Below are 13,744 nucleotides of genomic sequence, written 5' to 3'. Positions count from 1 at the left end.
AGAAAAAAAATATGCGACTCGAAAAATCGGCGAAAAATCCCTCTCGCTTTCCACATACACACACATGGGGAAAAATTCGAAAACTGGTCGGCGCACTCCTCGCTCGGAGGAGCCTCGAGTCCAAACCGTACGTCCCACACAAATGACACCCACACCATCTGAAAGCCAACAACAATCCCTACGTTTTTATTTATTTTTTATCTCTCTACCTCAAACACTGTGGCCACCCCGTAGGACTGAACCTTTTTTTTTCCAGAATTTCGACGAAACTCTGAAGCTAGAGTGAGCGCCAGAGTGTGGCCATAGAGATCCATTATAAACGATGATTTTTTAATTTTTTTCCAAAATTTCACCAAAACGTAAACTGCGACCCTGACCAAACCGTAAAAGCTATCGAAACGCCGTTTTCAGAATAAAAAAGCTACACTTCCCGTGCCTCGTACAAACTTCCAAGCATTTTTCTACTCCGAAGCACGGCTGAGTAATCGCTCAGCAAAGCGAAGGAGGAGATTTTGGAATGTTGGCGATTTTTTCGGGCTTCTCCATTCATTTCAATGGGCCAAAACGCCCGCTTTTTGCCCGATTATTCTCGCCCCGTTGGAAGAATCGCTTAGAAAAGTCATAGCACACTTGTCCCGATTAAGGCGCACGTCTGGATATACAATTTGTTTATTTTTTTTAAGAACTCTGGGAGGAGAAGCGAACCGAAAAAACGGGCGGAAGGCGGAAGAAAAATAAATGCAAAGCAATAGTAATATATGTGCCATGCACAGGCAGGCACTAGCTCCCACTGCCTGCAATGGGAGCTAGTGCATCGGCACAGATAACTAGAAAATTCCTGCGGAAATTTTGACTGTGCCGATGATGCTGACGTCCAGTTTCAAGTGTGCGTGGTCTAAAGGCCTGGCTGAGAGAAAGAGAGAGAGAGACACTGAGAAGGGCCGTCCTTTATGCCCTTCTAAAAACCCTGGCTCTGCAGCTAGATCCGCGGGTTAGCTTCGTGGTTTAGTCCGTCGAAATAGCTGCGGGTTAGCTCACGGTTAGCCGCCGCGGCTATAACCGCGGGTTAGCTCGCGGTTAGCCGCCGCGGCTATAACCGCGGGTTAGCTCGCGGTTAGCCGCCGCGGCTAGGCCCGCTAGCTCGCTAACATATATGAGCTATGCTGGAAGGCTAGCCTAAGGCTAAAACATTGGGCAGCTAGCACATAGTGTCAGATTCTGCCACCCAACTATAGTCCTGTAATGGGTTGAGGGGTCATAATGTTTTGGCAGTCTGTGTCTGTAATGCTATAGAGGGAGGAGTGGTGGGGGTTTGGAGTGGGGGGGGGGGGGGGGGGGGGGTCATAATGTCAGGTGCTGGCCCCCTACAGTACTGCAGTCATGGTTTGAGGGGTTTTAATGTTTTGGCAGATCCTGTTATCCACTGAGAACCCTTTTCCCTCCACTTTCTGAGTGCACCTGTGCTGAGTCTGCTCGTCAGGATTGGTCATAATGTTTTGGCACTCTGTGTCTGTGTGAATGTGCTCCTCTTCTGCTGCGTGTGTCAGCTCGTTAGGGTCCGGTTGTCATGGCTACCAGGGCCACCTGCTGCTGAAGTCTCCTTCTGCCTCTCACCTCTGCCTGAGTGAGAGGGAGGTCCAAAAAAAACTGGACCCTAGGATTAGGGGTCCGAACAAATGCTCATAAATCAAAAACTACAAGTCCTATCGGGAAAACGAACACATTGTGAGCGTCAGCCGAGGGTTTTCTACAATTTAGTGTTGTTCCCACGCGCGTACTGTGAAAATTGTGGCCGTAGTCGTTTTAGAAAAAAAATATGCGACACGAAAAATCGTCGAAAAACCGCTCTCGCTTTCCACATACACACACATGGGGAAAAATTCGAAAACTGGTCGGCGCACTCCTCGCTCGGAGGAGCCTGCAGCCCAAACCGTATGTCCCACACAAATAACACCCACACCATCTGAAAGCCAACAAAAATCCCTACGTTTTTATATAGTTTTTATCGGTGTACCTCAAAAACTGTGGCCACCCCGTCAGATAAAACCTTTTTTTTTTCAGAATTTCGACGAAACTCTGAAGTTAGAGTGAGCGCCAGAGTGTGGCCATAGAGATCCATTATAAACGATGATTTTTTAATTTTTTTCCAAAATTTCCCCAAAACGTAAACTGCGACCCTGAGCAAACCGTAAAAGGTATCGAAACGCCGTTTTCAGGACTAAAAAGCTACACTTCCCGTGCCTCGTACAAACTTTCAAGCAATTTTCTACCCCGAAGCACGGCCGAGTAATCGCTCGACAAAGCGAAGGAGGAGATTTTGGAATGTTGGCGATTTTTTCGGGCTTCTCCATTCATTTCAATGAGAAAAAACGCCCGCTTTTTGCCCGATTATTCTCGCCCCGTTGGAGGAATCGCTTAGAAAAGTCATAGCACACGATTCCCGATCAAGGCGCACGTCTGGATATACAATTTGTCTATTTTTCTTCAAAACTCTGGGACGAGTTATCCGGCGAAAAAAAGGCCGGAAGAAGCTATAAGAATATTAAACGCGAGCAATAGTAATATATGTGCCATGCACAGGCAGGCTGTGCCTGCCTGTGCATGCACTAGCTCCCATTGCCTGCAATGGGAGCTAGTGCATCGGCACAGATAATAAATATACAAAGCAATTGATATTACTAATGATTTTATGTTAAACAAACTTGGTATTAAGTATACTGAACTCAAAATAACGATGGCATCATCCACTCGACTTTTAAGTTCACTCAAGTTTTCATCACACATTCCTCAAACATTTTAAGGTAACCGGTTTCCTCAATTTTTTTTAAAGTTAACTCAACAGTGTGATGCAGCTAAGACATAGTTTCATTATTGATTTGTTGATCTGTGGAATCTAACAGAAGCAGAAGGGTCTTCAACATTTTCATAGCTCACCACACCTTCATCTTCATTGTTGTACACCTGTGAAAACACAAAATGTCACCAGAACGGCGTGCACCATTCCTCAGTCTGTGATTTGACCTTTACAATATAAAGTTCTGTTTTAACTAAAGAAGTAACTGAAGAAAATTCTTTTGTCTTAATGTAATTTCACATCAACATTTGATTTAGTTTTACAACTCACAATCTCTCTGTGACAAAGTGGACTAATAAATGCCATTTGTCAAGTGGATACATGTTTATTTCTCTGCCATGTTTAGTTTAGTTCTTTGTCTGTTATGTTAGCCATGAATCTCATATAGTGCAATACACATAACTATCCCGGGTTTGTTTGTGTTTAGTATTATATTTTGTTGACATGGTTATCACCTTTAACACCTGGTTAAAAAGTAACGACAAACAAGCATGGTTGATATTTCAGTTATTTTTATTTATGTTTCTTCAAGCAGTTTTCTGGGTTATTAAGTTAAAATGATTTCCTTTGTTTGAGTTACTTACCTCCTTACCTGGGCAGGAAGCCATTGTGGGTGAAAGGGGGCGGCCCCACAATTCCCAGTCTTTTATGTACTGGATGACATCACCAGTGATGTCATGGGTGATACCATGTTGGAAGGGGGGAATGTAATAAACGATATTATATGCAAGTCTCTGAACAGAAGAGATATGGGAGATCTGGCATGAGGAGTGATAGTAGAGCTTAGTGAGAACTTCGAGTACAGGTGGTAACGATGTCTGTGTGTCTATTATGGTGAAATGCTGAACTGTTTAGTTTGTTGACCCTGTAGTGAAGAATGGTAAGGTCGTAAGGTACCTGACTGAGAGACAGAAGGGAGATATGGAGTGGTCTTTAGGGAGACCGGAGAGAAGGGAGGGAGCACAGCAGCTACCAGGGCTTGTGCAGTTATTTGAGAATTATTATGAGTTGATTAATCCTCAGTTACTTATGTTGATACTTTGTTTAGTTTATTTATTTTTTTTTTTGTGGTTTTTGGCACATTCCTGGAAGCACTCTAAATAAATGCCCACCAACGGGACCATCAACTAAGCCTTTTGAGTCTGCCTCTTACTTCCTTAAAGACCCTTGGTGACGCAATCTTACACTCTCCATCATGACCTTTGTGACCTGCAAAGACAAAAGAGGAATTCTCCTTTAGTCTTCACATTAAATATTCAGACTCATCCAAACGTTTAGTTTCTAAAACTTTCATCTGTAAATGTGTCACCTTTTATTCTCATCCATATGTTGACGGACACAACAGTGAGTATGAGTGCTGCCAAACCCACAGAAACAAAGATGGACCAGCGCCAGAGACCTTCAGAGAGATCAACACATGAAACAGGGTGTTAGTTCAGACAGAGCTCTGAAGTTGTTCTTGTACTGGCTGACTGGTATCTGCTGATTCTGAAGAGTTTCATGATCATTGTCAGAGAGACAGACAACCATTCACACTCACACCTACGACCAGTTTAGAATCACCAATGAACCTAACGAGCATGTCTTTGGACGGTGGGAGGAAGCTGGAGAACCTGGAGAGAACCCACGCAGACACAGGGAGAACATGCAAACTCCACACAGAAAGGAACCAGTCGCCACTGACTGTCAAGTTCTGTGTGTTTTTGTGACCACAACTCTGCCCAAACTTGAAAAACTGCTTGATCAATCTTCAAGAGATGCAAAGGACAACTCAATTCTTCTTATTTTCCATTTATTTTCTTAACGACAGGTTGAGTTTTCAGTTTTCAGTTGAATAAATGATGGATTTGAAGATAATAAAACAAAATAGAATAGGTTGATAACCTTCAAGAAACAGAAAAACATTCATTTAGTTTCAAATAAATAACAGTAAATGTTTTCTTTTCAAAGTTATCCTTAAACAAACTTTACACTACTCTTAAACAAAAGTAATTTAAGTTAACGTTTCAAACAGTTACATAAGGTCGTCATCACTTAACTAAATTCACCAATATTCATAGCATAGCAAAGAGCATAGCATAACAAACTAATGTCCTTAATAATAATAATAATAATAATAATAATTCACTCCAGAAGCATGACTTCATTACACCAATCAATCAACCAAAGTTGTTCATTCAATACCAGTTGCGTCTTCTGGATTGATCAGGAGTTGTGGTCTTTTCTTCAGGCAAGTGAGGAGTTTAACAACAATGAAATGCGGTCTTGACTTCCAAGAGCTAGTGAGGAGGTTAGCAGCATCCAAACATTTCATGCCATGCTTTTCAGTGGGTGCGCAGGCAAATATGGTCCCTATAAGACTTCCTGTTGAGCACCTGTTGAGTTCCTGTGTGTGGTTGCCCTCTACAGGTTTGGAGTGCAGATTCCCCTCTGCTCTTGAGATGACTTGTGTTCTGACATGACACCTCCCACTTGACCTCCTGGTTATTCAACCCAAGGAGGTCACACCAGTTGCATAATGTACTGTTCTCAGTCGTCTTATCTTCAATTTTGTTGTTGCTCTTCAATTGGAAGCAGGACAACTATCCGTCTTACATCTCTGTGAAGAATTGTTGCAGGTATTTTGGATGATGGTTTTTTCATCTTTTGAGTGAGTTTGACAGTGGAGACTGGGTAGCTGGGAAAGGTCCTGACATGTACATCCCTTACAATTCCTTTCTTGTCAGTGTTGACATCAACAACTCTGCCAAGTCTGAACTGACCTCTCAGGGTGTTCTGGTCAGCTAGCCAGACAACATCTCCAATAGCCACATTCCTGTGTGCTGTGTGCCACTTGGTCCTGAGAAACAGGTTTGGTCCTGCTAACTGGCTCCATTTCCTCCAAAACCGGTCAACTTCTGTTTGGATGGCTCTCAGTCTTTTGTAAGAGTAACCTTCAAAGTCAAAGATTCCTGGATCTCCACTGGGTCCAGCTCTTCCAAGCAGAAGTGAATTTGGGCTGATGTATTCCACACAGTCCTCCCGACTCTGAGTCCTGGCATCAATAGGTCTTTCATTGGCGAGGTTGGAAGCCATGTAAAGGAAGGTTTGAAACTCACTCCATGTGAAGACTCCATTCCCTCCCAGATTGTGCAAAGCTCGTTTCACAGTGCGGACAGCTGCTTCAGCGGCTCCATTCCTGTGAGGTGAGTCTGCTGGATGGATTTTCCAGCTCCATTCTGTGCCATGTTTGGAGGCTTCATTTTCAAGGTTTGACCTTTCCAGTTGGTCCAGAAATGTGTAGAGCTCTTTGAGGGCAGGTCTGGCTCCAACAAAGTTCTTTCCAGGATCGGACCACAGTTTCCTCGGATGTCCTCTCAGCGCTGTGAATCGTTGGTAGGCCAACAGGAGCCTTCAGCTGACTGATCACTCACGAGGTCTGTGTGTATAGCTCTGGATGCCATGCAGCAGAAGACAATTCCCCACACTTTGAGCTTTACCTTCTTCCTCACTTCATCCTTCACTTCGTAAGGTCCAAATAAGTCCACTGTTGTGTACTCGAATGGATTGGCTGGTGTTATTCTCTCAGGTGGAAGGTCACTCATGATCTGGTGGCATCTCCTGGCCTTGGCTTTTCTGCATGTTATGCAGTCATTAACAACCTTTTGAGCCAGTTTCCGGCCTCTTACTACCCAGGCTTTCCTTCTCATCCGGAGGAGTGTACCTGCAATTTCCTCATGGTTTGCATTGTGAGCTTCCTGGGCTAGAAGATTAGATATCCAGGATGTGCAAGGTAAGATTGGTACTGCAGTTTTTTCTTCATTGAAGATTTGGAACCTTCCTCCACAGAGTAAAAGACCGGTGTTCTCATCTCTGTACACAGCAAGTCTGTTGAGTGTGGTGCCTGGAAAGATTATCTCCTCTTGAGCCGCAAGGAAGATATCCCTGAGTGCATCTTTACACTCACTTATAGTGAGTGCAGCTTCTTTGGCTCTGGATTTGATCTTTTGGGCTGAAGGAATTCCCTACTCTTTTGGCTTACTTGTGGCTGAGGTCTTGACCAGTACTTTTCTCCACTTCGTGGCAGCTCTCCACACCCATGCAATAACTCTGGTCAGCTTGGTTAAACTGCTGAACTTGCTGATGTCAATAATTTTTTTCACTGCAGAACCAGCAGGTGGTCTCTGGACTCGGATTTGGCGTTCTTCTCCATTTGGAATGCTTTGCAGGTCCTTGCTTTGGTCAGCTTTGCCTGGAGCAGTGGTTGGAAGCATTTTCACCTGCGCTCGGGTTAGTGCTGCTGTGAAACCTTTCCTTTGGAGCTTGTTTATGCCTTCTTTAGCATATGCAGCAATGTCTTTGGCTGACTTTATGGGCCATTCACCAACGGGTCGTTTCAGAAACTCTGGTCCATTTTGCCACACAGAGTTCTCTTTGAGTTCTTCTGGAGTTGCTCCTCTCGTTACGAGGTCAGCGATGTTTTGCTCACCTGAAATCCATCTCCAGTCTTCAACAGATGTGGATTTCTGGATCTCTCCAACCCTGTTTGCAAAAAATGTTTGGAACCCATAGCTGTCTCTTTGGATTGCTCCTAGCACGGTTTGACTGTCCAGCAGATGGAACCAACGTTCAACTTGCATTCGACTGTGTTTTTCGATGTATTTTCTGAGTCTTGCAGCAAAGACAGCACCACAGACCTCAGCCTTTACTGGTTCTCCCTTTTGGTCCAGTGGTGTGAGCTTTGCTTTGGACTCAACAAGCCGGACCAGGATGCCCTGTTCAGTCTCCCACCTGAAGTATGCAACAGCTCCGTAGCTCTGGTCACTCCCATCAGAGAATGTTATTCCCCAGGGACCTCCAATCTTTTTGACTGGTGTGAGGCTTCTGTGGAAGGTTACTTGGCTGAGACGTGTGTATTCCTCAAACAGGTGGACGGCTTCTTCTCTCAGTCTTTCAGACAGAGGTCTGTCCCATGTGTCCTGTGCCAGAGATTTTCCTCCAGTTTCTTGAAAAGCTTTTCTGACCAGGATGGCACCCTTTTGTTTGGCAGGTGTTGCGAGGCCTATTGGGTCATATAAGCTAGCTACTTGGCTAAGCAGTTGTCTTCTAGTTAGCGGGTTTGGAGTTTTTTCCCTCACCTCTTTTTCAAGGAGATTTTGGCTGACTCTCATCTTCTTTTTCCTCTTCGAAAAGTTAATCGAGGTCATGAGGTACAGTTTGTCTGATTCAACCAGGTAGCCCACTCCAAGGGCTTTGTTGTCTCCATCTCTCATCTGGTTGGGAAGAACGAAGACTCGATTTGAAGATGCTGGATGTTCTGCTGCATACTCCTGCCTCCCACTTTGGCCTGACCGGACCCACGGCTTGAGGAAGAATCCACCTGCCTTTAGGATTTCTTCAACTGTTTTGGTGGTTTTGTCTAGTTTTTCCAGGTCATTGTGGGATGTTAGGATGTCATCTACATAGGAATCCTCTTCAAGGATCCTACGCTCCTCCTCCAGGTGAGTGAAAATGGGCAGCTTTGCTGTCTCTCTCATGGCCAGTTGTGCGATACACCCTGCTGGTCGATCGCCAATGTTGACTCTGGTGATGGCATATTCCTCAATTTCTTCATCCTCGCTGTCTCTCCAGAGAAATCTGTGGAGGTGCATCTCCAGGTCTTCAAGCCACACAGAATTATACATCTTCTTAATGTCACCAAGAGCAGCATGGACTCCTCTTCTGAATCTTAGCAGCACAGCTCGGATGGGATTAAGGACATCAGGCCCTTTCAGAAGGAGGTCATTCATGCTGAGCCCTTTAAATTTCTGACTGCTGTTCCATACCAGTCGCACAGGTGTTGTAATGGAGTGAGGGTTTGGTGCCACCAAGTGGCTGACGTACCATACTGGTCCTTTCCAGTTGGCGATGGTCTCCTTGGTGAGTTTCTTGGCTGCTCCCCTCTCCACCATCTCATGGACTTGAGTTGTGTATGCCGCACGCCACTCTGGTTCTCTCTTGAGCTGTCTCTCTGTCCTTAGAAAGGTGGCTTCCACTGCATTCCTGTTGTTGAGCAGGGAACTTGGGTCTTCAATCCAGGGATACTTTGTGTCCCAGTGAGGCTCCTGACTGTGAACATCCGCTTTCACATAGGTGAGGCCTTGTCTGATAATTTCCAGCTCTCTTTCCTCACTCAAAGTCATGTCTTTGCCTCCTGGTTGACAGTTTCCGCACCGGCATCCACCGCACAGGGGTTCGCAGGCTGCTCCAATGCTGTCCCATTTCCACCAGTTTAAGAACTCTCTGCCAGCAACTGTGCTTTTGGTTTCAGCTTTGAACTCTTGCTCTTCAGCAATTTCTTGATACTTCACTGCTGCGGTTCTCATCGATCGTGCAAAGTGAGTGTCAGAATTGTGCAGTGCCATATCCACTATTTCACACAGGTCTGGATGTGCTCCGCCAACAGTCTTTCCTAATGGGCCGTCCCAAAGAACAAGGTCTCCTACTACCTTTACTCTTTGTGGAGCAAGTCTTCCTTCACGGTGGCTGATGAGAAGCTCAACATGCTTTGGTCTCTGAAGGTCTTCCAGGTTGGTGTCAGGGAAAAACTTCTTGAGCTGTTGTGGTTTGATTGTTCTGTGCACTCTTGCAATCTCATCCAAGCCGTAGCAGATGAGCTCATGGGCTTTCTCTGTCCCTTCAGGTGTCTTGACTCTCACTTTGAGTAAATATCTGTTGGTCTTTACCTTTATAGCCATGCCTCCGACTCCATGGACAACAAGCGTGATCTTTTCACTCCGTAGCTTCAGTCTTCTGGCCGCTCTGTGAGTGATGTAATTGGTATCCGACGCCAAGTCAATGAGGGTTCCAATTTTCTGTCCTGCATTGGCGGTTACTTCCAGAAGCATAAGAATAACTGGTAACTCACATGTATTTGAGTCCATCACTCCAGGTAGGTTCTTTTCAGTGCAGTGTGTTTTTTCAGCCATGTTGGTGAAAGCCTTCCTGAATTTTTCTGCCATGACTGGGGTGAGTTCAGATATTAATTTCTCCTGCTCTTCTGTGAATGCTTGCCTTCTGGTGCTGGGTTTTCCCACTTCTTTGTCTTTGAATCCTCCCTTCAAGCAAAGAAAGAAATGATGGTCTGAGGATTTTCCTCTCTTGCAGTCTCTGTTCCTGCACAGGTATTTGTCCACGCATTCCTCCCCCTCTGCATGACACATGAGGCATCTTCTACATGCTCCCAGCTTTTCAACAGCAATTAGCTTCTCGCTAGGCTTTAGTTCTTTGAACCTCTTGCAAAAGAAGATCTTCTCACTGTGTCTTTCGTCACCACAGACAACGCATTCTGCTTTCCTTGTGGACTTTGTGGAAGCATACTTCTTCTCCAGGTAAGTAGGCTTCTTTTCAGATTTTTCACTTACACCTAGTTGGTCTAGTCTCTCTAGAATATCCTCCTGAGTCTTTAAGAATGTGAGTAGGCTGTCGAAGTGGTTGTCCGGTGTGACTCTGTTTCTTGGATTGACCATGAATGTGAGCCAATCTCTTTTCACATTGTCTGGCAGTTTGCTCTCTATGGATCTGATCACCAGGGGATTTTTGATGGCTCCAGTACTTTCAAGCTCGATGAGGTCATTCAAGGCCTTTTCCACAGCCTGAATTAGGTCAATCACCTTCCTTGGCTGGTGTGACTTTACAGGGGGGATCCTCTCCAGGTCCTCAATTATTTCCAAGGTGATTGCTGGCTTATTTCCATACCTATTTTGAAGCACTCGAAATATGTCTTCAGCACTGTTGTATGTTGATAGGCGTAGGTCTCTGCATATTCTCTCGTCCACACTGTCAAGGAGTTGGAACTTTTTCACTTCCACCGAGCCGGTTGGCTCTCCCTGTCTTTGCAGGCTTTCCCAGTCTCTTCTCCATCTGTAGAAGTTCCTCTTGAACCCAGCGAATTTAGGTAGACTGGTTGGCTTTAATCTCATCACTGGTTGTTGAACTGCCATAGGTTGAGGTTCTCTCCTTTCCTCTTCTGTGACTCTTTGTGCAGTGAGGAATTCTGCCCTTCTGGCTTCAAGGTTGCTACCAAATGCTCTCAGGTCTTTTACCCTGTCCTCCAGGTATGCTGTCTGATCAGGTGGGATCCATCTTTCCCAGTCTTTCAGGCTTGCACTTGCATCATGGATCAGCCTCCTCACTCCTTCCATCTGCAGTTCATAGCCATCCCTATTGATAGCAGTGATGGGGCATGCATGAGCTCTTTCACAGGCTACTGCTGCTTCTTGGATTGCAGAGCTTACCTCCTCGTCACCATACCTTTGCCAGAGGTTAGATTGGACCGCTTTCCGGACTTCATCCAGTCTCGCGACACACTCATCCATTGTCTTTTCAAGCTCATCCTCCTGGTCCTTGCCAAGCTTGACTTCTTTGTCCTCATCAGTTCCAGCTTCATTATCCGCCAGTAGGCCAGCCCTGTACTCCTCATTTGCATCACTGACATGCCTTGCCAGGGAACTGAGCTTGCTGAACTCCTCTTGTAGCTCATGCTTGATCATGCTCTTTGCAGCTCTGCCCAGGTAGTTTGCTTGCTTGGTGAAGGCAGTTTTAGCTAAGGTCCTCTCTTGCTTCAGTTGCTTGACTGTCTTCCCGGGAGTCTCCTTCGCCATGTTGAAGAATTTCCAGTTATTTCTTCTTTCCTTTGCGTCAACAGCTTGACTTCAGGCCTTTGATCCTCGTCTTCCTGCCACGCGTGGTTATCAACTGTCAAGTTCTGTGTGTTTTTGTGACCACAACTCTGCCCAAACTTGAAAAACTGCTTGATCAATCTTCAAGAGATGCAAAGGACAACTCAATTCTTCTTATTTTCCATTTATTTTCTTAACGACAGGTTGAGTTTTCAGTTTTCAGTTGAATAAATGATGGATTTGAAGATAATAAAACAAAATAGAATAGGTTGATAACCTTCAAGAAACAGAAAAACATTCATTTAGTTTCAAATAAATAACAGTAAATGTTTTCTTTTCAAAGTTATCCTTAAACAAACTTTACACTACTCTTAAACAAAAGTAATTTAAGTTAACGTTTCAAACAGTTACATAAGGTCGTCATCACTTAACTAAATTCACCAATATTCATAGCATAGCAAAGAGCATAGCATAACAAACTAATGTCCTTAATAATAATAATAATAATAATAATTCACTCCAGAAGCATGACTTCATTACACCAATCAATCAACCAAAGTTGTTCATTCAATACCAGTTGCGTCTTCTGGATTGATCAGGAGTTGTGGTCTTTTCTTCAGGCAAGTGAGGAGTTTAACAACAATGAAATGCGGTCTTGACTTCCAAGAGCTAGTGAGGAGGTTAGCAGCATCCAAACATTTCATGCCATGCTTTTCAGTGGGTGCGCAGGCAAATATGGTCCCTATAAGACTTCCTGTTGAGCACCTGTTGAGTTCCTGTGTGTGGTTGCCCTCTACAGGTTTGGAGTGCAGATTCCCCTCTGCTCTTGAGATGACTTGTGTTCTGACATGACACTGACGGATCACATTAATTTCTATTTAATATCTTATTGATACAAATCTGTTAACTTTATCTCGAGGGCGGGGGGTTCTGAGTTTTTAATATTTCTTGTGAACCTGTTTTCTTTGTTTCCTCTTTTATTTTGTAAAGTTCTTCCTTCAGGTTTCTTGTCTTGTGGTACTTCCTGTGTTTTTCCTCCTTTGATTGTTGGATTGGTTTCTCCTTGTGTGCTCCGCCCTCATTAGCTTCACCTGTGTCTCGTCACCCCTCTGCCCACATGTATATATAGACCTGACATTCTCTTTGTTCTGTGTTGTGTTGTCTGCAATCTTTCCCATGTTGTGTTCTCCTCTGTTATGTTATCCTGTTTTGTCATACAATTCTATTTCTTCGTTGTTTGTGTTCCTTAGTTTTAGTCTCGCTTTTAGTTCTTACCTGTTTCTGTTGTTTGTTTTGTTTTTTGAATTTGTGTTCTTAGATTACCCTGCCTCTCAGTTGCAGCGCCTTTAGTTCTCATTAAAGTTTTCATTAAATACATTTTGTTTCCTACTCCTGCCTCATCCCGCTGTGTCTGGTGAGAGAGATGATGCATATAGATATGTCTGATGTTTTACAATTGTGCAGTCGACCCGTGGACAGAAAAGTGAGGAATAAAAACTGTGTGAACTCACTAATTGAGACTGACTGAGAACTAACTGTCGTTAATGTTGATGTTTTAAAGTTGTTGTTCATTCACACATGTATGTGTTTATTTGTTACTGAGGTTGATTTACCCGTGGTTGGTCGATCAGTTGTGGTTTTATGTGTTGTTGCCGTTTCAGTTGTCATTGGTGGTGGTTGTGGAGTTTTAGATGATGTTGCTCCTGCCTTTGTGGTCGTTGCTGCTTTCGTCGTCGTTGTTGTTTCCTCTCCTTAAACACAGCAAAACCCAACAAACAGTACAGTGAGAAGATATCACATGTTCTCATCGACTGAAACTATATAAATAAAAGGTGATATCATCTGAAACCATGAGTCAACACAGAGAAAGATAATGTAACTGTATCAGTGTCATTAAACTTCCTCATTGTAACCAGAATTACTGTCATGTTTCAGTAGATTCTAATAAAATCATTATGATGTAAATACTCACTGTTAATAACAGACAGATCAACCACAGAGTCTGCTCCTTGTTGTCTTGATGTGTTGTGCTGTCTGCAGGTGTAATGACCACCATCCTCAACTGTAACCTTCTTTATAACCAGAGAACAGTTTGTTGTAACACTCAGTCTGTCTGATTTAGATCCAGCATCTTTGTGAATCTTCCCATATTCAAACAGTGGTGACGTCTTTCTTGAATCACTGTAGATCCAGGTAGTACTGTGACATTCATCATTATGATCTTTCATATTGTCACAAGGCAGAGTGACTT

At 44.1% G+C, this 13,744-nt stretch overlaps 1 protein-coding gene across 1 annotated transcript; it reads right to left on the bottom strand.

Annotated features, from left to right (window-relative positions):
* Positions 1-5,436: 5,436 nt before the first annotated feature.
* On the bottom strand, positions 5,437-12,095 carry LOC311499475 (uncharacterized protein). The gene is made up of 2 exons (XM_084560458.1): positions 12,068-12,095; positions 5,437-11,770 (listed from the first exon to the last, which is right to left on the bottom strand). The coding sequence occupies exon 2, from the start codon at positions 11,473-11,475 to the stop codon at positions 6,859-6,861; it is 4,617 nt and encodes a 1,538-aa protein (XP_084416584.1). The 5' UTR covers positions 11,476-11,770; positions 12,068-12,095; the 3' UTR covers positions 5,437-6,858.
* Between the last annotated feature and the right edge of the window lie 1,649 nt (positions 12,096-13,744).

Source organism: Chelon labrosus (genome assembly GCF_963514085.1).
Source record: "Chelon labrosus genome assembly, chromosome: 14".
Taxonomy (NCBI): Eukaryota; Metazoa; Chordata; class Actinopteri; order Mugiliformes; family Mugilidae; genus Chelon; species Chelon labrosus.
This window is presented reverse-complemented; position numbering and strand designations above follow the sequence as displayed.